The sequence below is a fragment of the Impatiens glandulifera genome, chromosome 2 (assembly GCF_907164915.1).
Source record: "Impatiens glandulifera chromosome 2, dImpGla2.1, whole genome shotgun sequence".
Taxonomy (NCBI): domain Eukaryota; kingdom Viridiplantae; phylum Streptophyta; class Magnoliopsida; order Ericales; family Balsaminaceae; genus Impatiens; species Impatiens glandulifera.
In genome coordinates this window covers 61,357,201-61,384,532 of record NC_061863.1, presented here as the reverse complement: position 1 = coordinate 61,384,532, position 27,332 = coordinate 61,357,201, and the positions used below count along the sequence as shown (strand labels likewise).

Here is a 27,332-nt window from a genome sequence, read left to right as displayed (position 1 = left end):
CCCCGCCAAACAATTTAGACGGGTTGGGTTGAAATATTAGTAATTCATTTGGAAGTGGCCCTACGGGTCAGTCCGCTCGAGTCGCGGGCCTAGACAGTTTGGGCTTGGGATGACAAAAAAAATCTAATATGATTTATAGCCTCATATGTATATGCCACATAACCCTAGTTTTTTTTCTCTAACAGGCATCATTGCAGAAGTCAATACTCAATAATTCGATAAGTCAATACTCAATAATTCGATCATCGGCCGCCGATTACTTATATTTTTCGTCTTTCTTCTCTTCGTTCTCGCTTTCAAGGGTTCGTGGATTCAAACTTGGTTCCAGACTGTAACAGTCAATACTCAAGACTTCGCCCATTGGCCGCCGACTACTTATTTGATTCGCATTTCTTCTCTTCGTTCTCGCATTCAAGGGTTCGTGGATTCAAACTTGGTTTCATTTCTAGAAGCTTCACACTGAAAGTCTGGAACTTAATATTCTGTTAAATAACAGATTCATTTTTGAAATGGACTCCTCTCAAAATCAAGGTATTAATTTGGATGCTGATGAATTTGAAAGTGCTAAGCATGATGAAGGGTCATCTAAAAAGTTTAGAAAATATTCTGATATTTGGATGTATTTTAAGAAAATGAAAAGTATTGATAATGTAGAAAAAGCTGAATATAATGGATGTAAAAAATAGTATAAATGTGGGGGTAAACATTATGGGACTTCTACATTGTGGCGTCATGTTAAAACTTGCAACAAATTGAAGTTTCATGTTAAAACTTGCAACAAATTGAAGTTTCATGAAGTTCCATGACGTAGGATAAATGATTCTTGATCAAGATGGAAAGATGAAGTCTAAGAAAATAGACAAAATGATTTCACGTGAGCTACTGATTTGTGCAATCATTAGACATGATTTACCATTTATATTTGTTGAGTATTCTGGTATTAGAGCATGGATGAAGCATGTAAATCATGATGGTGATATTCTGGTATTCATGTTTGATGTGTATTATGACTATTTGATCATTTTCTTGAACTCTTGTTTTCTAAAACTCTTATTTTTAGAACTGTTAATAATTTTTATTTATTTTTATTTGTAGTGAAACAACTAGCGGGCTGGCCAGCCTAACTCGCAACCAACCTCAGGTTAGGTTGGGGTGAGGTTTTTCAGCACGTTGGGATGGGGGACCGGCCCACCGTCAACTCGTCAAACGATGAGTTTTGATGGATAGGCCCACCCCGCCATGGGTTGGCCACTTGGCCGTCTGACCGCTCTACTAATTAATTTATGGTAAAAAACAATATTTTAAAGCAATTATATATTCTTTTATAATTATATAGAATTTATTGAAATTATATAAAAAATAATATCTTTTTAGAATTACTCACTTTAAAAATTGGTAAAGTAAAAAGTAAAAGTAAAAAGTGAATAAAAAATATTTTTTTATAAATTTCTAGATTATGCTAACAAATATTTAATCAATATTTTACCAAACATATTTTATTTTTATTTTTGACCAAATGAAAAAAATTACATATGGACTAATATATTTGAATAAAATTATATTTTAAGTGATTTTTTAAAATTTATTTTCTTCCCAATTTCCTATTATTTATATTAACATTTTACCCATTAAATTAATAAAGAAACTAACTATAACTATTATAAAAAGTTATGTGAAAATCAAGTTTAATGAACCACAAAGTAATATTTTTTGCTTCAAAATCAATTAATTTTGACACTATTAATTCTAAATTTAATTAAAAAGTACTTTTATAATAATTAATATATCTTGAATTAAATTATAAAGAAAAAAATAAAGCTGAAGAGTAGTTGGTAAAGGTAATAATAAATTCGCTCTTGTTTTCTTTTTTATATTTTTATATATTAAAAAATATATATTATACTTTATTCTTTCAAAACATATATATAATTCCAACAACTTAATAAAAAGAGGACAATATGGTCCTTGCAATTTGCAAGGCATGTAGAAAAAACTTATTTATTCAAATGAAACTAAGGCTTGATTTTTTTTTGTTTAGTTTTATAAATAATTTTAAAATTTTCAACTATATCTTCCTTCATTCGCTCATTAATTATATTAGTTATCTATTAAAATATTTTTATTTTATTTTTTAAAAAATTATTATTTTTATTAAATATTAACATTCTTGAAGTCTTTGTATTAAAAAAAATCATTTAATACATTGTCATTGGAATGCAGTTAATTAAGGTGTTACAATACTATTTGCAGCCACAAATAAGTAAATATAAAGTAATGTAATGTATATAAATTAATAATCATATTTGATCATTTTTATTATCACATCAAAATTTAATATATATAAATAAATAAATAATAAAATGAGTGTGTCAAGTCACGATTTTGTTGACAAGATGGCAAAATCTAGTCGGAATAGCATGTTGATACCTCTTTTTCTACTAGTGGCACGAAACACGAATTTAAACACGAGTTAGCACAACACGAATAAACTCGTAGACACGAATAACACGATACGAAAAAATCCGTGAATCATAATATTTTAAGTGGGTCAAGACACGATACGACATGGATAAGATTGAGACACCACACAACATGACATGATTAAGAGTCTAACACGACTTGTCCAAGTCGAATACGAACGTTTATGCACGATGCCCAACTGTGTTACAGGTGTTAGGTATTGATATAAATATAAATTTGTTTTCTAATCAGTGCCTAATCACATGTATATTTCCAATCAACATTTATAATATATTTTTTCAAAAGATTTTCGAAACAAATGTTCATATAAAAAATCACTTAGATCCATATCAAAGTTAAGGGCTAAACAATATTGTAAGATTGAATTCCATAATTCATAAATATTTTAAATATTTAATTCCTTAATAATTACTCTACACCATAGTTAAGTAATGGAGGATGACTATTTTATGGGAGAAAAACAATGTTTAAAAACAGTTATAAATTAAATTCTTTTATAATTATATATAATTTAACGTTGAATTAATAAACAAAATTTTTTCTTAAAGATCTTCTGAGTCAAATATTTATTTAAATGTATTCAATTTGTTCATAATTTTTAAAATGTATTCAATTTGTGCATAATTTTTTTTCTTTTATGTTATCCTTTCATGTTAAACGATTTTTTATTAAATGGACCATTTAAAAAAATATTATTGAACAAAAAGTTTATTTATTCATTTTTTTCTTAGTTTTCTATTATTTATATTAACATCTTACATATTAAATTAATTTTAAAAAATCATCTAAAAATAACTATCATTATAAGAAGTTCTATCAAAATCAAGTTCTCAAACACAAAATGATTTTCTCTAAAGTTAACTTTGGCACATTAATTTGAATTATATTTAGTGTGATTCTGTAATGCCTTAATTTTTAACATAATTGAAATGTAGCAAGACTTAACAATAATAACCTTCTATTATTACTCTATTTTCGAACATTTTGAATCAACCCACCCTATATTACCGATCTTCAATCTACTCTCATTTCAAAAAAATTGCAGGATTATAAAAAATATCTTACATTTGTGGCTTTTTAAATATTGATACCGACATCAAGGTATGTTTGTAATATATACTCCATTTGTTTCTTAGTGATGATATACCAACCAAAAAAAAACAAAAGAACTCAAGTGAGAAAAACTCACAATCTAAAATTAATGATACATTTAATGTCATGTGTTTAAATTGTACAATAAAAGGACCCGGTGATGGTGGGTTTGCTCGCAAAAGCTTAAGAGGACTAGGAGTTTGTTACTTATGCCTTGTCAATTTCTGGTTGGCATCAATTATTATGTGTAGATTTAATTTATCATTTGCTTAACTAAATTAATGATAATTTATATTTTGATATTTCTTGTCATTACCTAAATGAATGAAAATCTTGATTTTGTCGTTATTTGTTGTAAACTAAGAAAAAATATAGTTTGTTAACATGATCTTATCGACAATGAATAAGCTAATTTAAACATATATATGTATAATGATTATATATTTGTTGTTTATTAAATAACTTTTGATTGAAATAATGTAGTATAGATGTTCATATATATATATATATATGTTCATATATATATATATATATATATATATATATATATATATATATATATTAATCACTGTGGTATATTTTGTAATAAACATTTACAATATATCTAATTTAAATATTTTTCAGAAAATAAAATGGTCATATGTGGTGATTCTGGTGAATCATTTTATAAATTCAAAATCGATTCATATCAAAATAATTTCAAAATTGAAGATCTGCAAAAGCATGGGAGCAAATGGGACGGGCTAAACAATATTATAAGATTATTTAAAAACTTTACATCATATTATTCAAGGATGACTACTTAAGGTAAGAAATATTAATATTTAAAAACAATTAAAATCCTTTTATAATTTAATGTTGAACTAATATATTTGAATAAAAAAATATATAAGAGATTTATTTATTCATTTTTTAATAGTTTCTTATTATTTAAATTAACATGTTTTTTTTAAACTAAAAATAACTATTATCAAAATCAAGTCCAATCTCATCCACAAAGTAAATTTTAAAAATCAAATTCAAATAACTTTGACACTATGAAATTTGACTTAGTTAGTGTGAACGTTTTATGTACTTTATTTGAAACTTATTAATTAAAAAGTAACTTTTCTATGGTAAGATAATTTTAAATTGAATTATATATAGATAATTAGTAATAACTCTAAAGGAAAAAAAAAAGTTGAAAGTGTTTAGTTGGTGAAGAGAATAAACATAAACGTGTCCACTTTATATTTTATAAGTCTAGAAGTAATATTACACCAGATTTTCTTTCAAAAATTATATATATTAATATTACACACATGCAGTCCATAGTTATTCATTAATTAATAATTACTCACATTTGATTAGAGAAGAGATTGAGAACATGTCTGGAGATAAAGAAATTGTCAAGGGACATACAACTCGACTATTCAAGTGGAATCAAAAATTCATCTCCAATACTCTCAACATAATGTTGCCATTATTGGGGATTTTGGTTTATCATGTTAAAATCATAATTCTTCAATCTTCGGGAGTCATCCAATCAACCAAAGAAGGTTACGGGGCTGCCATATTCAACCCAGCATTGTTTTTTATGTCCCGAGAATCAGCGGAGTGCATTATCCAAACACATGTTGCACGCATCGATATCTCACCGAATGCTAAAGACAGCCTGGTGAAAGATATGTGCGACTACATCTTCGGGTGTTTTAAGATAGGATCAAATATGTTCCATTTTTCAAAACGCCTCCCTGTTATTGTGTCGGATCTCTACCTGACGAGACAAACGGGAGACGGGGATTTAGGTGATATTCATGTGGGTAAGCGGAAAAAGATATCTTATGTGTGTGGCTTTACAGATATCAATGACACTATCAAGCAACATATTTGTGATTATTACTCCATTTGTTTTGTTAGAGAAAATATTACAACTAGAAACAAAGGACTCCTTAGAATTTGTCCTGCATTGAAGGAAAAGAACTCTAAATCGAAAATTGATGATCCATTATGTGCCATTTGCTTAAATGGGTACGATAGAGGACAGTCGGTCATGGTTGGACCTTGCTCGCACAAGTTTCATAGGAGTTGCCTCTTCAATTGGCTTCCAGGTTCATGCCCCATGTGTAGGGGATCATTGACCAGGGATTTTATAATATAGCTTTATATACAGTACATGGAATGTATTAAGCTTTGTCATTCAATAATTAATAATATGACTTTAATTTGTGGTGTTTTGCAATGCATGGTTATGGGTAGATCTAGATTAATTTATCATTTCTCGTTATCAAAATTATGACAATCTATATCTCGATCACTCTTGTCATTTCTTAAATGAATGATTATCTAAATTTTGTCGTTACTCATTGTCGTGATCTAAGTTAGAATTTAGTTTGTTATCGTTTACTAAGAACGAACGATTAATGTGTTACAGTAACTTTGTCTCGACAAATAATAAACAAATTTAAGCTTATGAAATAGTTATAAATTTATTCTTTAATCAATACTTTTTGTGTTACAACATAGATTTATTTTTTAATTAGTGACTAATCACGTGTATATTTCACAATAAATCTAATTCCTAACATTTTTCAGAAACAGAAGTAGTCTATAAAATTGGTTTGTATCAAAATAGTTTCAAAACTAAACAACTTATATAAGACTAGGTTCCAAAAGTCATTTTTTTAAAAAATTTATGTAATTAAGGATTTATAAATTACTTAATAATTACTCAATATATCATAATTATTGAAGGATGACTATAATTAGAAACAATATTTAAAATCAATTATATTCTTTTAAAACTACATAGAATTTATTAAAATTATTTAAAAAAATAATACTTTTTTACAATTGCATACTTTAAAAATTGTTAAAGTAAAAGTAATTATGTGACTAAATTAAATAAAAGAAAGTTATGTGAAAAGTGAATAAAAAAATATTTTTTTTATAAATTTCTAGATTATGCTAACAAATATTTAATCAATTTTTTTACCAAACATATTTTATTTTGATTTTTGACCAAATGAAAAAAGTTACATATGGCTAATATATTTGAATAAAATTATATTTTAAGTATTTTTTAAATTTATTTTCTTCCTAATTTCCTTTTATTTATATTAACATTTTACCTATTAAATTAATAAATAAAAAATGAACTAAAGATAATTATTATAAAAATTTATATGAAAATCAAGTTCAATGAACCACAAAGTAATAGTTTTGCTTCAAATTCAATTAGCTTTGTCACTATTAATTTGAATTTCAATGTTAATTCTTTAATTTTTTTAATTTAACTTAATTAAAAAGTATTTTTATTATAATAATATATTTTGAATTAAATTACAAAGAAAAAAATAAAGCTACAAAGTAGTTGGTATAGGTAATAATAAATTCGTTCTTGTTTTCTTATTTATATTTTATATATTTAAATAATGTACATTATACTTTTTTCTTTTAATATATATATATATATATATTATTAAAGTATAATATTATATATATATTATTTAAATATATAAAATAATATATATTATTAAAGTATAATTTATATATATATATATATATATATATATATATATATATATATATATATATATATATATATATATATATAACTCCAACAACTTAATAAGAAGAGAGACGGGCAAAAAAATGTCATTGCAATTTTAGGCTTAATTGTTTGGTTTAATTTTTTTTAAACAATTTCAAAAGATTCTACTATATTTTTTATCATTCTCTCATCAATTATATATTATTGATCTATTTAATTATTATTTTCTATTTCATTTTCCAAAAAAATATTTTTTAAATAAATATTCTGTAAATCTTTGTATTAAAAAAATCATTTAATACATTGTCACTTGGATACATTTAAGGTGTTGCAATAATATTGTCAGCAACAAATAAGTAAATATAAACATATTAAAGTTGTAATGTAATGTAAATTAAGAAATGATTATTAATTTATTGTTTATTAAATATTTTTTGGTTAAAATAATATAGTACAGATGTTGACATAAATTTATTTTCTAATCACATGTATATTTTACATTAATCAACATTTATAATATATTTTTTCAAAAGATTTCAGAAACAAATGGTCATATCATGTGGTGAATCATTTATATATATATATATATATATATATATATATATATATATATATATATATATATATATATATATATATATATATATATATATATATATATATATATATATATATATATATATATATATATATATATATATATAATCAAACTTAGATCCATATCAAAATAGTTTCAAAATGGAAGGGCTAAACAATTATATTATTAGATAGAATTCCATAATTCATAAATATTTTAAAGTTTTAATTACTCTACACCATAGTTAATTACTTAATTATTTATTGGAGGATGTCTATTATATGGGGAAAACAATATTTAAAAACAATTATAAATCCTTTTACAATTACATATAGTTTAATGTTGAATTAATATATTTGAAAAAAAAAACTAAAATTTATTCATGTTTTCCCAGTTTCTATTATTTATATTAACATAGTACATATCAAATTAATTAAAAAAATTAACTAAAAATAATTATTATAAGAAGCTCAATTAAAATCAAATTCTCAAACACAAAATAATTTTTCTCCAAAGTCAATTAACTTTAATACTATTAATTTGAATTATTTAGTGTGAATTCTTTAATGCCTTAATTTGTAATTTAATTGAAAAGTAGTATTTATATGATAAAATAATTTTAATTGAATTAATAAATAGATAGACAAATAATTCTAAAAAAATCACTTAAAACGTATCAAGTTTAAATGAAGTTAAAATAGTTAGATTTAATTCAGTTATTTATATAAATAACTTGATATATTATTTATTTTTTCAAAATGATTTATAAACATTAACATTTTATAATATTCTAAGTGTCTAATGACTAATAATTTGTTTTTGACAACGATTTTATGTTTTTTTCTCTATATCTTATGTTTTTACCAATATTCTCATCAAACAAACTAGGCTGAAATCCTAAATTATATTTTTATATTTCTTTATCTATATAGTTCGTATCACTTATTTAAAATTTAATTAATTTAACTTATCACGTTTTCTTAATCTAATTTTTTTTCAACTATATAATTTTAAATGTATAAATTTATTTTTTATATCGAGTATTTTATCACTTTTTTAAATTTCGTATATTTATTTTATTTTATTTTAATAAGGATATTATTAAGATGTTCACTTATTAAGTGCAATAATGGAATACATATAATCTTTACCGTTTAAAAAAAAAATCATGTATTTGTATTTAGGCTATTGTAAGGGGAAGGTATCTTAATAATATGTGGCTTTACAATTAGTGATGCCTCTATATAAGTATTTTTGTAATGATATTTTATTTGTCTTTCTTATGGTAGATATACAAACCAAATTAAATGACTCCTTGTAGTGTGAAGAAGAATAATTTTAAATCTAAAAGTGATGATCCATTATTTATATGTCATTTGTTTAGAAGAGCACTATAAAAGAGAGCCTCTGACGGTGAGACATTGCTCTCACATATTTCACATGACTTGCCTCTTTAAAATGGCTCTCCGAGTTCTTGCCCAAGATTAGGGAATCATTGTCCAATGAGTTATTATAAGTTATGTAGAGGAAATGTATTAGGCCTTGTCATTTCAATATAGTTTTATTTTGTGGTCACAATTATTTATATGTAGATTTATATTAATTTGTTAATTTGGAGTTAGTGTGAGTTTAAAAATATTAGCCGGGTGAACTTAAATTTGTTGGATGGGCTTGAAAAATAAAAAATAAATAAATAAAATAGTGAATTAAATTAAAAAAAAAATAGAAGGTAATTTAACTTTGTTTTATAAAAAATAGATTGAGGGCCGGGATTGAGCCCACTATACCCACGTGATCCATCTCTCATCTCTGATTGTCGTGACCTAAATTATTGAGAATATAAATTTTGATAAAAAAAAACTTTAATTACTTAACTTAATAATGCACATTAGATTTTTGTCATAAAAAATAATGATTAAACTTAAAAATATATAGATTTTTTTTTGTTGGAAAAAAACAGTTTTGGTCGTCAACCTGGTTGGTTAGATAAACTTTAGTCCGGTTAGACTGAATTTTAATAGAATTATATAAAATTATAATTTTATATAATATATTAAAAATTTATATTATTATATAAAAATAAATAAATATTTATCGTCTTAACCTTGTAAATCTATCTACGTCATATAACAAGACCGGACTTAAAAATTGAGTCTAATACAAATTTAGATTTTGTGGCACTATTTTTTTTTAATTAATAATTTTAAATTTATAATTAATATTTATATATAATATAAAATGAGTAATATATTATAATACGAAAAAAGATTTAAAAAAATGAGATAAAAATGTTATATATATATTTTATAATATATATTTAATATTAAAAGAGGAAAAAAGGAAAAAAAAATAATAATATAATATATAATTAATAATATTATTATATGATAAATTGGGGCTATAAAGGATAAAGGTGGAACCAATTTTCAATATAATCTTATTTACATTTTCAAAAGTTTACTATTCAAACTCAGTATTTATTTTTTAAATTAATTTATTTATTTATATTTTAACTCATTATTATATATATATATTTAAATTATTATTTTTATAAATGTGATATATTTAAATTATTATTTTTATAAATTTTATTATTTATATTGGAAGGTTGAACGGAAAACAAAGTCATATTGAGAAACAAAGTAGGTGGAACCGTGAAAGGTCTTATGCAACTATATAAGTTGTCTTACCACTAGGTCTAGATTTAGCCCTGCATATAACAAACTCAACGACTACCATTTATCCACGTGTTCATTTCATAGTACTTAGACTATGTTCAGGGCCGGTTCTAAGCCCTCGGATTAGGACAGCTCACTTCTTAGGACAACCCATTTATTAAACTAACAAATTTAATTTTATAATCATAAAATGTTATAGCACAATAGTTTAAGATAAAAACTTGTCGGCCCCTCCTCCTACCCGGAAAAACAGTTCAACACCTAGTGAACGGCTGAATTGGTTCTTTAGTTACTAAACGTGAACAACATCATGAAGAAAGTGTTACAGGCACACGCTAAGATATTGATGTGCAAAAATGTGCTTGGGTTTATCTTATTCGATAATGGAGAGGTCGTGGACAAGGTCATGTGAGAAAAACGGAAGTTGATTAACGACAACAATCTGTTGTGGGTCATTACTACCTTAGGATTCGAGAATTGTAAATCGATAAACCTAATAATCCAGTTACAGAGAAAAGGGTTCTTCTATTTCATTGATAGATCTCACCGATGATAAAACCCTGGTTTGGATCTTAAGAGTTGTTTCACAAACAGTTATTAGGCGTTTGTCAGGTGAGATTCACAAAGGAGAATAAAACCAAAATATGACTTTGGTTTGAAAGGTAATTGTATTTACCTCCAATTACCTGTTTCGCTGGTCAATTGCATATTTTAAAACCATGAGAAAAAAGTAATGGTGATAAAATTTTAATAATTTAACTTTTTAGTTATAAGAAAGGTATATAGAGTAAATTCAAAATATTGTAAGCATTTCTCTAATTATGTAGTGCTTATTTACACAAATAAATAACACTTAAAATGGGATTAACTTTAATATTAATTAATTCCTTCTTTCTAGCGATAACAATAACTGAATATCTCATCCTCTCTGAGGTTCTGGGTTTGAGATTGTCATGCGACAAATTATGCGCCTAATTAAATGTGTTTGTAGATTATGTATTTATCTCGCGGGAATTAGTCGCACTTGAAAAAGAAACACGTTAAAATTAAATTAAAGTGATTGTGTAATTGTTCATTGAAATGAAAATATATAAACATTATAACATGTATGAATATATTAATTAATATATTGATCCATAAATTATTCATATATATTTATACCTAAATGAAATGCAAAGAGCAAATAATTAAGCATTATAATTTATAAAATAAATTAACTCTGGTTAGTGGATAATAATTATGGGCAAAGAATTCAAAAGCAAGATTCTACTAGGACAAGTCATTTAATTTTTTTTAAGACTTCCTACCAACGTTTTCATCATTATTGATATGATATTATTGATTACTAGTTTCTATGCACTTTTGCATTATAATATTTGAAATCAATAATCTGAAGTTAATTTAAATTTAGATATGAATATGAATAAAAAAGTATTTTAAAAATTTCTAATTATTATTTTAAGCTTTAATTTTGAATCGTTTACATTAAATAAGACTTGAACTTTGAATAGTATCGTATGTGTTCGAACTATCGTAAAAGTTTTTCTCAAATAGATAAATCGTTCGTGATCTTATTTTAACGTAATATTTTTCATTTTTAATTAATTTGTCATGTTTTTAAATAGAATAATATAAATACGTTTTAGAAATAATTTTTTAAATTGAATATTATTTTCAAGATTTACGCATTTTAATTTGTCGAAATCAAAGTGACTAAAAAATTAAAATCTAAAAAATATTTGAAAAAAATTGAATAGAAGATATACTTTTATATAGTTTAAAAAAAAGTCTTTATTTTGACATAATTTTGTGTAAGGTCTATGACTTATTTATTTTAAATTAAGTAATTTTTTTTTTTTGAAATGTATGAATTTAAAACTACCCATACAATTAAAATGTCTTACAAAATAATTGATTAAAAAACAAATAATATGTTAAGAAAAAATTAATTTATTTCACCTGAAAAAAAAATTAAAAGAATATGACAAAATTCAAAATCAAAGGATCAACTTGTAAAAATGAAATTTGAACCAACAAAAATTATTTTATTATTTTTATCATTTTTCACAGAAATGTTAATTTTATAGCAATAATTGAAATTTTATTTTTTAACTTGGCATACAATTGTCAAATTGTTATTCAAATATGCAATGTTTAATTTTGCCCTCAATACTAACTAACAAGTCAATACATTGTTTATTAATTTTTAATATATTTGTTTATTAAATATTTTTTATCGTTATATTTTTTTTATTTCTCAATTTATGTCTTTTTATTTAATAATATTTAATATATATATATATAATTAATTTTTTTATTTTGTATTAATTTTTTTTTAAACTATTTATTAACTAATTTTTGAATAAATATTAAAATAATATATGCTAATTATTTTGTTTTAATGTTTGAATATATATATATATATATATATATATATATATATATATATATATATATTAAAAGTAAAATATTAGTGTTCTAAATGAGAAAAATCTCTTATTAATCACTCTTATCTCATAAAGTACTAGTGAGTTTTTTATATATTCAAATATATATATATAATATTAAGTTATTATTATTAAATATAAATAATAACTAATGTTATTATTTAACAAAAACAAAAAATATTATTAAACAAAAATATTAATCGAAAACTCTTATTGTTAATAAGGATTTAAGCTTAAGTGGGTTATAATTATGAGTTTTTATTATTTTTAAATTATATATATATATTAATAAAATAATGAAAGAAAAAATATATAATAAAAATATTTTTTAAAAAAATAACAAATATAATAGTAAAAATATATTTAAATAAAAAATGTAGGGAGACATAAAAAAATTATAACCGTACAACCGGAAGTGTTTCCAATGGTTTAATTAAGAATAATGACTTGTTAATTCTAATCATCAAACTAAGTTGAAGACAAACAAATAACAAGATCCCAAAAGAAGGAAGCTACGTACGTACGTTGCTTACAAACATCCAATAAAAAAATTGGGTCGTTTCGGCTCAGATTTACTCTGCCCCCTCATCATCAGCACAGTCCACACTTTGGCCGGATACCGATAATATACAAAAACATGGAAGAGGAGGAGGATGAAAGAACGAGGGTTGTGAGAAGAAGAAGAAGAAGAAGAAGAAGAAGAAGAAGATTAAGATTAAGAAGAAGAAGAGACATCATCAGAATGGTATTGTTCCTTTAAAAGATTCATCTTTGAGATCAGAAGTGTAATGGGTCTTCTTCCCGACATTTACTACCAAGGGGGGGAGAGCTACCCAGATTATAAGGATTTTGTGTTTGTTCCACTCTTCGCATTCTTCTTCCCATCAGTTCGGTTCTTCCTCGACAGATTTGTATTGGAGGTACCCTCCTCTTCAATAATTAATTAATTAATTAATTAATTAATACTCTCTCTGTCTCTAGCTAGCTAGCTAGCTAATAGTCTTAATTTGTTCTTGTTTTTGTAGAAATTGGGTAGGCGGTTGATATTTGGGAAAGGGAAAGAGAATCTGGAAATTGAGACAGATGAAAGGGAAAAGAAGATTGGGAAATTCAAGGAATCGGCATGGAAATGCCTTTACTTCATATCTGCAGAGATTCTAGCACTCTTTGTAACTTATAATGAACCTTGGTTCACCGACACTAAATATTTCTGGGTCGGACCTGGAGATCAGCTTTGGCCAGATCAGAAACTCAAGTAAGTCTTTAGTTTATTCCTACAAGCAGGGGAAAGGAATTTGAAATTTCATTGTGCTTGATTCATTTTTCAGACTTAAATTGAAAGGCTTGTATATGTATGCTGCTGGATTCTATACATACTCCATATTTGCATTAGTATTCTGGGAAACAAGACGCTCTGATTTTGGAGTGTCTATGGGTCATCATGTGGCAACTGTCATTCTCATTGCACTTTCTTATATACTCAGGTATGTATGTGTCAATTGGAACACTGAAATCATTTTGAAACAATTTAAACATAAATTTGTTATGTGTATTGTATGTAGATTTGCTCGAGTGGGTTCAGTTGTTTTGGCTATTCATGATGCCAGTGACATATTTCTTGAGATGGGAAAGATGTCCAAGTACTGTGGTGCAGAAACGCTTGCCAGCATTTCCTTTGTGCTCTTTGTTTTGTCTTGGATTCTCCTTCGCCTTATTTTCTACCCTTTCTGGATAATTTGGAGTACAAGGTTGGAGTGGAGATAAAACTTTCTCATATTCTTTCTGTTGATGTCGTTGTTGTTTGGATGTTTGAGTAATTATGTAGTTTTGTTTGTTCGACACTTACAGTTATGAAGTGATCTTGGCCCTGGATGATGAAACACACAAAGTGGATGGGAGATTCTACTACCACAGAATCTACTATTACGTGTTCAATACTTTACTAGTATGGTTGTTTATTCTTCATATTTATTGGTGGGTACTCATTTATAGAATGATTCTAAGACAAATTCAAGCTAAAGGCAAAGTCAGTGAAGATGTTCGATCTGGTCTGTTTTCTCAACACACAACTTTGAAATTTTTTATTTAGTTTTTTTTTCTAATTTCCCAATTGAGAAAATGTCTCTCTGCCTGCCTACCTGGTGACAGATTCTGAAGAAGAAGATGAAGAACATCAGGACTGATCATTCAACAATAGAGAGATTATGCACACCATGTTTATAAAATGAGACAGACTGACATTATATAAGAAGAAGAAGAAGAAGCAGCAGCAGGGGTTCATATTCTCATTAATTGGTCCTGTTCTTATTTTATTTGGAAATTTTCAGAAAATTTTGAACATCATCTAAGCTAAAACAGTGGATTCATAACCCTGAAACTTAAAACTAATGTTGATTGATGTAGTGTAAGTTTATTGTTTTAGTTATGCGTCGCTGAATTCTTGACACACATGTTCTCTTTTATTTTTTATGATCAGTGTGTTCTAATTAAATTATATGTCATTCATATATCTTAATTTGTTTAGCATTTTAATTGAAAAACTTATGTGTTTATATATACATATATATATATATATATATATGTTTAGTTATAATATGTGTTAATACAAATAAATAAAATAATTTCTTAAATTTAAAAACATACAATGATATTTCATGTTTAGAGAAAACATAAAATGTAAAAGTATTCAAATCTAAAAAGTGAATAAAAAATTAGTTACATCAAAAGAATTTCATCACATTTCTTATATTGAAAAATACTAATGTTGACAATCTTTTTAAATAAAATTGTATTTTAAATATGATCTTAAACTTTAATAAGATTTTGTACATTTTTTTACCATAAAATTAATGTAAAGTTTTATATTAAATTGCAATACAAGTTAGATTACATGATACAATTTCAAATATAATCTTATATAAATTATGTAAATTTATATGGATTTATGTTCTTATTTCATATATAGTTGACTTAAAAAGTTTAACTTCTCAAGTTTAATTCCGTTAAAGTAAAGTGTCGTAATTATATACATTCTTAAAAAGTTAGAAAATCTCAAGACGGAAAAGTTTTAACTAAATAGATTTATGGTCGATAATATTTTGAGAGCATTTAATTTTTAATAGGACGTTCCTTTGTCAAAGATTGATTATGATAAATAATAAATAAGTAAAAAAATGGTTAGTTGAAATGTAGTTTTAGGTGAGGATGTGCCATATATGAATGTCAAAATTAGTAACCATAAAAGTCAACGTAAGATATATGTCCCCGTCCTAAAACTACATTAAACTTGAGATGTTCATGTGATTTGATTAAAAATATAAATAAAAGTGATATATTTTCTTTTAAAGTTAAATTATAGTTAAAAGAAAAGGTTAAACTATAAGATTTGTTAAAAATTCATAGAATCATTATCCTTGAAAAAAACACGCACACACAATTATATAGATAGATTGTTGAAGACTCAAAGATTATATATTTTCCTTACAAACTTTCTCAAATTAATTGTTGCTTCACCCTTCATACTACCTAAGCCAGCCATCAAACTTATTCCTTTACAAGAAATGTCTCCTTCCTCATTTCCTTGATGATCAACATTCAACAACAACAACATCTTCTCTTTGATTATTATAATTCCTCCATCCAATTTTCATGGCGACACAAGACGACGTCGACTGTAACATGCTCTCAGCTGATTGCGTAGTAATCTCGTGCTGTTGCCAATGTTTGATCTTACAGCTCATCATCGTCGTCTTTCTCAAGCTTCCATACAAGCTGCTCCAAAAAACACGTAGATATGCTAAGAGAAAATTATTTGCCCGAAGATCAAAACATAATAAGCCAATCATCATAGTAGATCAGATGATCATCGCCCCGACATCCTTGATCAACGTTCAGCCTGAAATTGAAGAAATCCATGACCACTGTTTTTGTTGCATGGATCAAGTCGACAGGGTCATAGAGGAGATGTCTAACAAGGGTATGTTTGGATTTGGAAGTTTCTGGAATAGAGAGGAATTAGTACGAAGTTTTAGCCATGGCAGCCGCCGGTCGGAGATCATTGGCGACACACCACGTGAATAATATTATTAATTAATTAGTTAATTAGTTAATAAAGTACTAACTAAAAAAAATCTAAGTTTAGGATATTTTATGTTGGGTCCATCTTAAATTTAGAAACCAACGGTTTTTATTTGTTTGGAGGATATAATCAGAATAGTGTTAATTAATTACAGGGGATGAATGAAAACAAATGTGTGTAGAATCCAAATGATCTTTGTTTTCTGCATGCATTCAAAGATCCAATCTTTTTAATCATTCATCTCCAATACGCCTTCTTGTTCTCTATCTTTCCCGCCATCTAATTATTATCTGCGCTGTCGTCGTCGTCATGGCGTCGAGGCTAGAAACGGACCAGCTGAACCAATTCAGAGAAATATTCGAGCGCTTCGACATGGATTCCGATGGCAGCTTGACCCATCTCGAACTCGTGGCCCTCCTCCGGTCGCTCGGCATCAAGCCAACCTCAGGCGATCAGATCCACCGTCTATTGGCCAACATAGATTCAAATTCAAACGGACTAGTCGAATTCGACGAGCTCATCGACGCAATCATACCTGATGTCAACGAAGAAGTGTTGATTAATCGGGATCAATTGATGGAGATTTTCCAGTCGTTCGATCGCGACGGTAATGGGTATATAACGACAGCGGAGCTGGCAAAACAGATGTCCAAAATGGGTCATTCATTAACGTTTAAGGAGCTGTCGGATCTGATGACAGATGCCGATGCTAATGGAGATGGCGTTATTAGTTTCAATGAATTTGCCACAATTATGGGCAAATCTGCAGTTAACGTCATTGGCCTCCCCGATGCATAATAGATCAGTGATCTAGAAAAATACATAAACAGAAAAAGAGATGTTTCCCCATAAAATGTTATTGAACTTATTGGTTCTTGTTTTTAATTTATTTGAAAAAGATTATCTCTTGCTCCAATGGCCAGAATCAATGGAAATTGACTTCATATCAATTGCATGCCTTTTTCTTTTGTATATATAAACTTCATTAGACTATCACCCAATTCTTGTCAATTTTCTAATTCAACAGCTCAAAACATCAACCAAAATACCATTTTCAAATAATAATAATAATCTATTCATTATATATTTATACCTGAATAACCATGGGTCAAACAAGGAGTTAACCATGAAGAGTGTTCAACAAAGTATCCGAATCTTTATGCAGGTTTTCTGTTTGCTGCTGCAGCAGCTCTGTATCCGTATATACATCAGAAGAATAACTATTCAACGAAACTGCATCTTCTTGTGTCTCATCCAGATCCAGTTGACCCATAAACCTCAACCATTGTAACTTCTGATGATACATTGGGAAAAACCACATCTGAACCGTCGAATACGAAATATAAGGCATCAAAGCCGATATCACCACCAAGGGCGTTACCACGTAGAAAAACGGGGCAGGAGCGAGGCTCTCGACAAACACTTTGTAGGCGGTGGTGGAATGAATAGGAGGAACAGTTCCGTAAACTAACATGAATTGATACCAAAAACTGATGGCTCCCCATATGAAGATGTGTTGAGGCAAAGTAATGTAGTTAAGAGAAATCGCCATTTGACAGTTAACTACCCAGACTACACAGGTGTACATTGTTGCCCCTAATATCTGTAAATCTGAGATCATCCCGCCATTATTAAAAGCTTGAGGATTTAGTGCTGTCGTGCAGAAGAAGAAGATGATCACTGAGCTGCAAAGTCCGTTCAACATCCAACCTAGAATACGACGCCAGCTGAATAGGATGTTTTGCACACCTTCTTGGTATAGTAAAGGGAACTGCAGCAAAACCAGAATATCCAGAAAATCAATTTTTTTTCAAAGTTTTGTTTTTCTTGGTCTCTGATTCTTCTAAAGCCTTGTTCAATCTTGGATTATTTGGATACTCAATAGGCTATTTCAAAATAACCTTGTTCAGTGCAATTATTGAAAATGAGTTATTTGAGTAATAAGACATTAGGGTAAAACTGTAGAATGAAAATATCTTTTAAAAGGAGACACTAAAATAACCAAACAACGCAGATCGATCGAACAAGGTCTAAGATAGAAATTTATTTTAATTCCTCAATTTGCATCAAAAACTGGTTTTGCTTCCCAAACTTTTAAAAATAGCTCATATTATTTGAATGTCTTTAGTTTTGTTAAGTTCTTAAATCATATATATATAAGTTTTGCAGTTCCTTGATCTCAATGTTTTGACTAAAAAAATTCTTGCCAAAATGCATATCAAGACAATAACATAGTCATGTGACAACAGGAAGTAATTTTTAAAATTCAGGAAACAAAACGAGTCTAGCACATATTAAGGAAGCAAAATGAGTTTTTGATACAAGTAGAAGAAATAAAATGAACCTCTTATTATTATTATTATTATTATTATTATTATTACCTTGAGACAATAATGAGCAGAAACGTCCTGGTCAAAAATCGCCAAGCCAATGACAGGAAGCGAGGTGAAGAAGATGCTATAAAAGGACAAAAACCAATCATTGTATGCTGCTTTCCCGGAGAAAGAGGCGTGAGATTCGTATAAGTAGACAGTGAAACCAAATGTGATGTTTTTGTAGAAGAAGTAGCATATCTGAATGAATCAATCAATCAATAAAATCACAATGAAGAGATATTCCATTAGTAATAACACAGGAGAAGAAAAATAGGGTTGAATTCAGTAGGCACCATTGAAGAGATCCTTCTGTAACACCAATGTCCATGCACCAGAAGCAGACGTTCCAAATATCTGAATTGAGCAATTGCGAAGTCGCTCGACATGACTGCCTGACAGTTTTTCGTATCACAAAATGTAAAATTGTCAAGAATAAGATAAAAAAAAACTTCAAGAGACTTGTTTTTACCTGCATTCCTTCGGCTCCACTAATACCAATCCCAATATCGGCTTCCTGAAGCATCCCAACATCGTTAGCACCATCACCGATCGCCAATGTTGTCTTTCCTGTCCCAAGCTTGACAAGTCTGGTCACCTGTATTAACCAAATATTTTATCGTATCTACATATTCTCAAAAGACGATTGAGGATGAAAGGAACTCCAACTCACTAATGCCTTCTGTTTTGGAGATGAACGGCAGCATATAACGGATGCACAATTGATTGCAAGGTCTAGAAATGTCATTTTCAAGTCATCTCCTAGAGCATATACTAATGAATTTCCATCGATTATTAAAGCAAAAGCCACGGAGCTTGATTCTGTAACCTTAGCCATTCCTTCTGTTATCTGATGGAGAACATATTCCTTCGAAGCCTAAAAGACGAGATTTTTACCAACTATATAACCATTTTTTTCCATGAAGAATGAAAATCACAAAGCAATAAGAATCACCTTAGTAATTGCATTCTTATCACCTGCTTTCTCCAGCATTTTGATTTCTGGTGACTCCAAACTTATTATGATTTGTTTCATCTCATTTCTAAGCAGACGACAAGCATAGCTGCAAAATTCAACTTTCTCAAATGAGATTTGTTCAACAGAGAATCAAAAATTAATAAATAAAAAAGATTTTCCACACACCCTATATTAATGGCAGTCTCCATCTTATCGCCTGTCAAAACCCAAATCTTTATTCCTGCTCGAGAAAGCTTGTCTACACACTCAGGAACCTAGTAAGATGGAAACAAAATTATTTAAAGCTGGCACTTAAAATCTTACATAAACCTTTTAAAACTCACCCCATATTGGAGTTTGTCCTCCACGGCGGTTGCCCCAAGAAGAATTAAATCTTTCTCTATGGTCTCAACTACTTCGTCAATCAAAGCCTCACGATCTGCACTGACAGAGTTCTTGGCTACTGTGAATTTTTTGTTAAACTCTTCATATTCTACCTCGGTTAGTCCACGGTAAGCAAGTATGAGAGTCCTCAAGCCTGCATCAGCATATTCATTTACATGTTTTCTGGTGTCTTTTTCAAATTCTCTTCCATCTTCTGCAAGCCTTTCAAACATGACACTGAAAATAGAATGAAAACAGAACAATAAGAACTGGTTTCTTCACAGTACTTTTGAAATTTTGATTGGAACAAAAGAGATGCATGAATCATCATCCTACAAACCTGTCTGCACCTTTACTAAGTAATATTAGCTGTCCTTTCTCATCTTGTATAATCACCGACATTCTCTTCCTAGAGCTGCTAAACTCCAACACATTCAAAAGTTTATACTCTCTGCCAAAATAAAATAAAATAAAAGAGGTAAGAATCAAGCAACATTTTTGGTAGATGATGAAGGATAATCAAATTGCTAGGTTTTTTAGACAAGTTTTTATTTTTCCTGAAAGAGGCTAGCACACTTTCTCATCGCAATGAACTCCTACTTTTCAATTAAGATGTTTTCAGTGAATCGAACATGAGACATCATCCTCTTATCTCAATAATCTTAAATCTTACCATTTGAGCTATGTGGGTATTGAGTATAATCAAATTGTTAGAAAGTGAAAGGAAAAAAGAAGAAATGTTAACCTATCAACTTTTTGACCAGATGAAGGATCCAGCTCACGCAAAGAGACAGCCGTTTGTGTTCTTTTGAAAAACTCAAAGCCAAGTTCCCTGGCTGCAATGACAAAGGCTGCCTCATCAGGCGACTCAGCTTCGTATGAGATCCTTGCATTGTCCTCGTCCACATCAGGTATGACAGTATGACAAACCGCCAATAAATTAAGAAACTTCTGAATGACATCTGAACGAGGTTCTTTAACCCAATTCCCATTCATGATCCTTTCATCATTAAAGTTAAAGCCTTTGACAGCTGATTTTGAATCAGTCATGGCTGCATACTCAACTTCTGTCAGTCCGCAGCCATAGGCTGTCCCTGCGACAGAACACTTTACAAACTCCATCAAATTGCAAGTTAAAGTTCCGGTTTTGTCTGAAAGTATAGTGTCAACCTGACCAAGCTCCTCATTCAAATTCGAGGTTCGAGCAACTGCTGGTTTATCAGCTTCTTCATAGTACATGTGAATATCTTTATTGATGAAGATGATTTGAATAACTTTGACCATCTCGATAGATACATAAAGAGAAAGCGGAATGAAGTAATTGTACAACATAAGAGCCGTCAGGAAATGAAACATCCCAGCATAAATCGCCAATTTTGGATCAAAGAAAACTGTAGCATCATCGGGTCTTAAATACCATCTTTTCAATTTTCCGTTTTTCAAGTCATTCATGGTTGTTATCCCAAAGTAAATTGACCCAACCGATGCCATTATAGATAACATAACAAACAAGAAGCAGATTATTATATCCATTTTTTTCTCACTCCGGCTCCTCTTTGAAGGAGGAGGAGTCGAGTTCTGTATAACTTTTGTATCGTAACCTGTGAAGACGACAACCCCATATATGTAATCAGTGTTTCGGAGCTTGGAATCTCTAAGGAGAAGCTGTTGTTGGGTAAGAGGATGTTGTTGTTCCTCGAATTCAATGCTTCCAACAAACGAATACAAGTTAGCATTCGGGTCCTCACATTTCACAACAGCCATGAAATCTCGGAAGAAAGAATCATCATTTAAAAATGAGGTTGCCTCCAAACCTTGTTTTAACTTCAGATTTGTCTCCCCATCTAAGTTCATCGTTTCGACATAGCAAATAGCATCATCATAGCAAGAAGAGAGCAAAAGAAGGTCTGCAGGAAAAAAATCATCCTTGTCTACTTTCACTACATCCCCAACTCTCAGATTCTTCCATTCAGTATGCTGAAATACACCATTCCCTTTGTGTGCTTTAACCTTTCTATTATTCACTTCAATGTCCTTTTAAAAAAATACAACCAAAATAAATCCCAACTATCTTTAAAAACAACAACAAATTGAATGGAATGGAATGGAATTGAATTCTACCTGCTGTTTTCGGCGCCAATCTTCAATGCCTTCCTTCATCATACTGATGCCAATGACAATGGTTAGAGGGATAATGGCACTTCCAGCATTATAAGGAGCAAGAGGAGTAAAAGCCAAAATACCAATAACAAGAAAGTAAAAATTGGCTATCCTCCTGAACTGCTCAAAGAGGGATTTGGGTAAGAAAGTGGCGAATGTGTACTTTGTAGTGCTCACATGGTTATCAGGGTAATTTCTAATATCTGCTTCATCTGGCTCATTACAATAAACCACCCTGCTGAACCCAGGGCTACCAATCTGTGAATGTTGATCCACAAAAGACGCCTTCCCACCACATCTGAATGAGTAGATCTTGCTAAAATTCAGCTTCTTTCTTCTGCTAGATTTCATTCTCTCCTTCCTTCTAGCTTATCCAGTTACCACCCACAACCCAACCCTTAAAAAAACTCAAATATAAAACACTATTCAAGACTGCTCTCCTCTTCCTCCGATTTCAGCTGCTTCAATTCAATATTTGAATCAGAAAACGAAGTCACAAAATTGATGCAGGTAATCCTCCGATTGATTACTCTCCCGTCCCAAAATCCACTGAAAACGGATAATTAAATCGTACATTTAGTTTTTATAGTTGACCGACTTGAATTCGTCTCATTAGTCTCACGCAATCACGCGCATTTGAACAGAGAGGTTTATTTAATTTAGTGATTCTTATAGCTAGAAACACGTTACTTTAAATGATGAACCAGTGAAAGCAAAGTTGAGTAATTCTCACCGAGAAAGATGAAAGTTATTGCAGAGTCACCAAAGCATATGATTCGCTTAAGCTTTTCTCCAATTGAACATCATCATCTATGGCCGGCCACTCTCCTTTCTCTCTCCTCACTTCTACTTTTCTACCTACCATTACCATTGCAATTAATTCCGCCAAAGATTTTTAAGGTATCTTTATATTTCCATAATTAGGTGCTTCTCAAAATAAATATTTGTTTTGTTTTGTGTATATATCATTTCTTCGCAATTCTATGTACTAGAATATTAACCATTTAACTTAAAACGTTTTAAAAGAGAGTGACGGATGAATACAAATAAAATAAAAAAATAATTTGTAATCAATGACTTGTCAAATTCATAGTTTGCCAAAAATGTGTATCAAATCATTGGGAGAGGTTTTTGCGTGACAAATACGGAGTCTAAATTCCTACAATCGGGCGTGGAGGCTAGTATTCATTATGTTTTTATTTGACTTTTTACTCTATAATCCTTGATTAAAATTACTTTTAAATTTGTTTATATATCCATATATATTTCTCACAAAATTTCTAAAGATTTCTTTATGTGATTCAGATCTAATATTTTAAAAGAAATAAGAATATTATACCAAAAATACAAAATTACTCTGAATATATTTTATGACTCACTTATTTTTTTAAAATAAATTAATATCAAAACATTTTTAATGAATTTAGGCATATAATAATTAGTACACGTCTAGTATAACGGGTTACCATTTTCTATAAATCTTCATTACCATTTCTTAGGTTTATTAAATACTTCTCTCTTCATTTTATGAAATATTTATTAGTTTTGTTTTAAGGATTTTAAAGAAAATATCTTTGACTAATAATACCCTTTGAAATTAGTAGAGTAAAAAGATAAGTAATATTAGAAAATTGTTGAAAATTCATAAAGAAAATAATGTTATATTTAAAAGTTGAAAAAAGGAAATCACTTTATATTTAAAAGGTAATAATTCAATAAAATAAATTAATTTTGTTACTAAACTAAATTAGGAATTATATTGTCGAAAGGAAATATAATATAGCATGGAGATTTTATTAAAAAAGAAAATTATGTTATGTTTAAAAATAAAAAAAGGGGAAATCAATTTATATTTAAAAGGTAAAAAATAATTTAGGAATTTTTTTCCTAAAATAAATTAAGTATTACATTATGAAAGAAAAAGATAATATAGCATGGAGAGATTTTATTACGAATTTTTCTTTTTTATCTTATTTAAATTAATATTTTCTTAACAATATTCGAATTAGAAATATTAAAATAAAATGTGATAAAAAAAAAAAACTCAAAATTGATATAGTATGAAAAATTGTTAATTGTTTAAAGTGATAATTTAACCATATCTGCCAAATTGTTAATTTTTTTATTATACTACAAAATTAAGAAAATTGCCCATGTAATTTTTTTTTGTCAAGCTGACATAAATACAAACCCATAACTTATTTTTGTTTTAATTATTGAAATGGCATTTAACATTTTGGAATTTTCATACTAACAAAATCACATTTTCTCATGACATATTATTATTGTAATTTATATATATATATATATATATATATATATATATATAAAATAAAAAATTAATTCTCGTTAAATTCTTAAGAGTTACAAATTAAAAGTTAATTAATAAATAATATAAAATAATATTTACAAGATCAAAATAAATAAATAATAATCTAGACATCAAAACTGTATAGACAATTTTAAAAAATATATATTTAATTTATAAACACCAATCAATAATTCATAAATTAATCAAATAAATTTATATCGAACAAATCGTATAAGAATTACTTTCATTTGTTGAATAAGTTCAATAAATACAACTGAAATGGAAATAAACAAATATCAAATATATTTAAAAAAAAATTGAAGGAGGCCCATATAAGACATATACTTTACGAGCTTATCATTTTATTTTTATATTAAGTAGCAAACTTTGTTTATCTGGAACATTTTACTTAAGCTAAAGGATGGTAATTCACCATTTGTACGCAAACAGATGATTACAAAAAATCTCTTTAAATCCTACTACTTGTTTTTACATAGTTAAAAATGTTCATAGTTAAAATAACTACTCATATGGTTAAAATCTCGCCACTTAGGTCTTGTACGGTTGGTTTATTCAAAAAAAAAAATTCACAATTAAACATCACTCTATTCATTTTCACATCAATTATTATTCAATTAATGATTAACTAAAAAAAAATTATTAGATGATCAATGGGATAGACAAGTTCAACTGGAATTTTGACAAGTCATTGAATAAATTATTTTGACAAGTCATTGAAATTTTGACAAGTCATTGAGATAAATAAGTTTCACTAACCTAAATTGTTGAAGATGTATTTTAGAAATTATTGTTGTAAGAACTTGTTAAATTTTTAATTAGTATGATTTTCCGTTCTAAACTATTAGATAATCAATGTGATAGATAAGTTCAACTAGAATTTTGACAAGTCATTGGAATAAAAAATATTTTGACAAGTCAATGGGAAAGATGAGTTCCACTAATCTAAATTGTTGAAACTGTATTTTAAAAACTATTGTTTTAAGAACTTGTTAAACTTTTTTTTTTTTTGATAAATAATTAAAAAGAAATATATATATATATATATATATATATATATATATATATATATATATAATTATTCAGTAAATCCCTTCTTTAATGTTGAAAATGGTAGGACTTTCACAACTATTATTATATTTTAATTTAAGATATTTTAAGTGAAAATTAAACTCGTAACTTTTATTCTCTTAATAACCACTTTTATTATAAGTCACAATTAATAAAATAATAGTTAGAACAAACAAATCATTAATAAATATTAACAAGTAACAGTGAACAAAAACATATTATCTTTGATCAAATCAATGAACAATCGTTCATAAATCATCCTCCTATAACAAATTTTCATTGCTAACAATTCAATTATCTAAATAATTAAGTAAAAAAAATTAAAATTTACCAGCATTCAAACTTGTTAAGGTTTTGTCTTAATAAAATTTCTAAAAATAAAATAAAATTCCAGGCTTTTGCCCGACTTTAACACTTATTTTTTTCCAAATTTTGGCCATAGAATTTTTACTCAATCTTCATTGATGCTTGTTATGTAATAGGGCAACTTTGAGCTAAAAATCAACCTGTTTAGTTTTTGAAGTCTTACAAAAAAAAAAAATTGAAGATGCCTAGTGAACAAAATAATTTATGGCAGCTTACTGTTTTCATTTATTTATTTATTTATTTTGAATGCAATCAAGCATTTATATTTAGATATAGACTCATCAATTCAATTTATTTTGAATAAGAATTTCCCTTTGAACTTAGGCATTCAATTTATTTTGAATAAGAAGATCCCTTGGAACTTAGGCATTGTTATATATGAATTATTTAAATAATTATAACTCAAAAAATTATATAATTTATTTTCTACTCAATTATATCACTCAATTGATTATCTAAAATATTAAAATATTTTTCATTTTAAATTATTATTTTTTATTTTATTATTATATATTCTTTAAAAAAATTTATCAAAAAAATCATCACCTTCTTAAAAAAAAATCCCCAATAGTTATTTTCTAAACTTAAATAAAAAAACTGAAAACATTAAAAATGTGTATGACAAAATTTCCCTTTAAATACTTTAATAGCAAAGTTATCTTTTGAGCACATTTCAGAGAAAAACACTAGAATTACCTGAGTTATTTTTTTTTTAATTTAGAATTTCACTGTCACCTTTCAATGTTGGTGTTTTTATTGTTGTAGTTGTTAATTAATTTTTTATTTTTATTTTTTATTTTTTTTGAA

General features: G+C 27.6%; 4 protein-coding genes across 5 annotated transcripts; 3 read left to right on the top strand and 1 right to left on the bottom strand.

Moving 5' to 3' along the window:
- Positions 1-13,382: 13,382 nt before the first annotated feature.
- LOC124927149 (ASC1-like protein) lies at positions 13,383-15,254 on the top strand. The gene is made up of 6 exons (XM_047467509.1): positions 13,383-13,727; positions 13,833-14,062; positions 14,136-14,291; positions 14,370-14,555; positions 14,656-14,855; positions 14,956-15,254. The coding sequence occupies exons 1-6, from the start codon at positions 13,596-13,598 to the stop codon at positions 14,988-14,990; spliced, it is 939 nt and encodes a 312-aa protein (XP_047323465.1). The 5' UTR covers positions 13,383-13,595; the 3' UTR covers positions 14,991-15,254.
- A 1,191-nt stretch (positions 15,255-16,445) lies between these two features.
- LOC124927151 lies at positions 16,446-17,031 on the top strand. The gene has a single exon (XM_047467511.1). It carries the CDS (start codon positions 16,456-16,458, stop codon positions 16,885-16,887), a length of 432 nt encoding a protein of 143 aa, XP_047323467.1. The 5' UTR covers positions 16,446-16,455; the 3' UTR covers positions 16,888-17,031.
- Positions 17,032-17,194: 163 nt separating this feature from the next.
- Positions 17,195-17,730, top strand: LOC124927150 (probable calcium-binding protein CML16). Its single transcript, XM_047467510.1, has one exon. It carries the CDS (start codon positions 17,195-17,197, stop codon positions 17,681-17,683), a length of 489 nt encoding a protein of 162 aa, XP_047323466.1. The 3' UTR covers positions 17,684-17,730.
- Positions 17,731-17,878: 148 nt separating this feature from the next.
- On the bottom strand, positions 17,879-23,641 carry LOC124927148 (putative phospholipid-transporting ATPase 9). Of its 2 annotated transcripts, XM_047467507.1 has the most exons (12): positions 23,493-23,641; positions 22,721-23,308; positions 21,345-22,633; positions 20,940-21,050; positions 20,560-20,836; positions 20,402-20,490; positions 20,213-20,321; positions 19,931-20,134; positions 19,730-19,855; positions 19,554-19,652; positions 19,267-19,458; positions 17,879-18,656 (listed from the first exon to the last, which is right to left on the bottom strand). In XM_047467507.1, the coding sequence occupies exons 2-12, from the start codon at positions 23,108-23,110 to the stop codon at positions 18,006-18,008; spliced, it is 3,537 nt and encodes a 1,178-aa protein (XP_047323463.1). In that variant the 5' UTR covers positions 23,111-23,308; positions 23,493-23,641; the 3' UTR covers positions 17,879-18,005. The 2 variants fall into 2 exon arrangements, with proteins under 2 accessions (XP_047323463.1, XP_047323464.1); XM_047467508.1 differs by lacking the exon at positions 23,493-23,641 and having other exon boundaries at positions 22,721-23,456.
- Between the last annotated feature and the right edge of the window lie 3,691 nt (positions 23,642-27,332).

Excerpts from the sequence above, each read along its gene's own strand:
- LOC124927151 (XM_047467511.1), top strand. The coding sequence starts at position 16,456 with ATGGCGACACAAGACGACGTCGACTGTAACATGCTCTCAGCTGATTGC.
- LOC124927150 (XM_047467510.1), top strand. The coding sequence starts at position 17,195 with ATGGCGTCGAGGCTAGAAACGGACCAGCTGAACCAATTCAGAGAAATA.
- LOC124927148 (XM_047467507.1), bottom strand. The coding sequence starts at position 23,110 with ATGAAATCTAGCAGAAGAAAGAAGCTGAATTTTAGCAAGATCTACTCA. Across the intron at positions 22,634-22,720 it reads ATTGGCGCCGAAAACAGCAG|GACATTGAAGTGAATAATAG; the intron begins GTAGAATTCAAT and ends TTTTTTTAAAAG. Across the intron at positions 20,491-20,559 it reads AGGACAAACTCCAATATGGG|GTTCCTGAGTGTGTAGACAA; the intron begins GTGAGTTTTAAA and ends CCATCTTACTAG.
- LOC124927149 (XM_047467509.1), top strand. The coding sequence starts at position 13,596 with ATGGGTCTTCTTCCCGACATTTACTACCAAGGGGGGGAGAGCTACCCA. Across the intron at positions 13,728-13,832 it reads TCGACAGATTTGTATTGGAG|AAATTGGGTAGGCGGTTGAT; the intron begins GTACCCTCCTCT and ends TTGTTTTTGTAG. Across the intron at positions 14,556-14,655 it reads TGGATAATTTGGAGTACAAG|TTATGAAGTGATCTTGGCCC; the intron begins GTTGGAGTGGAG and ends CGACACTTACAG.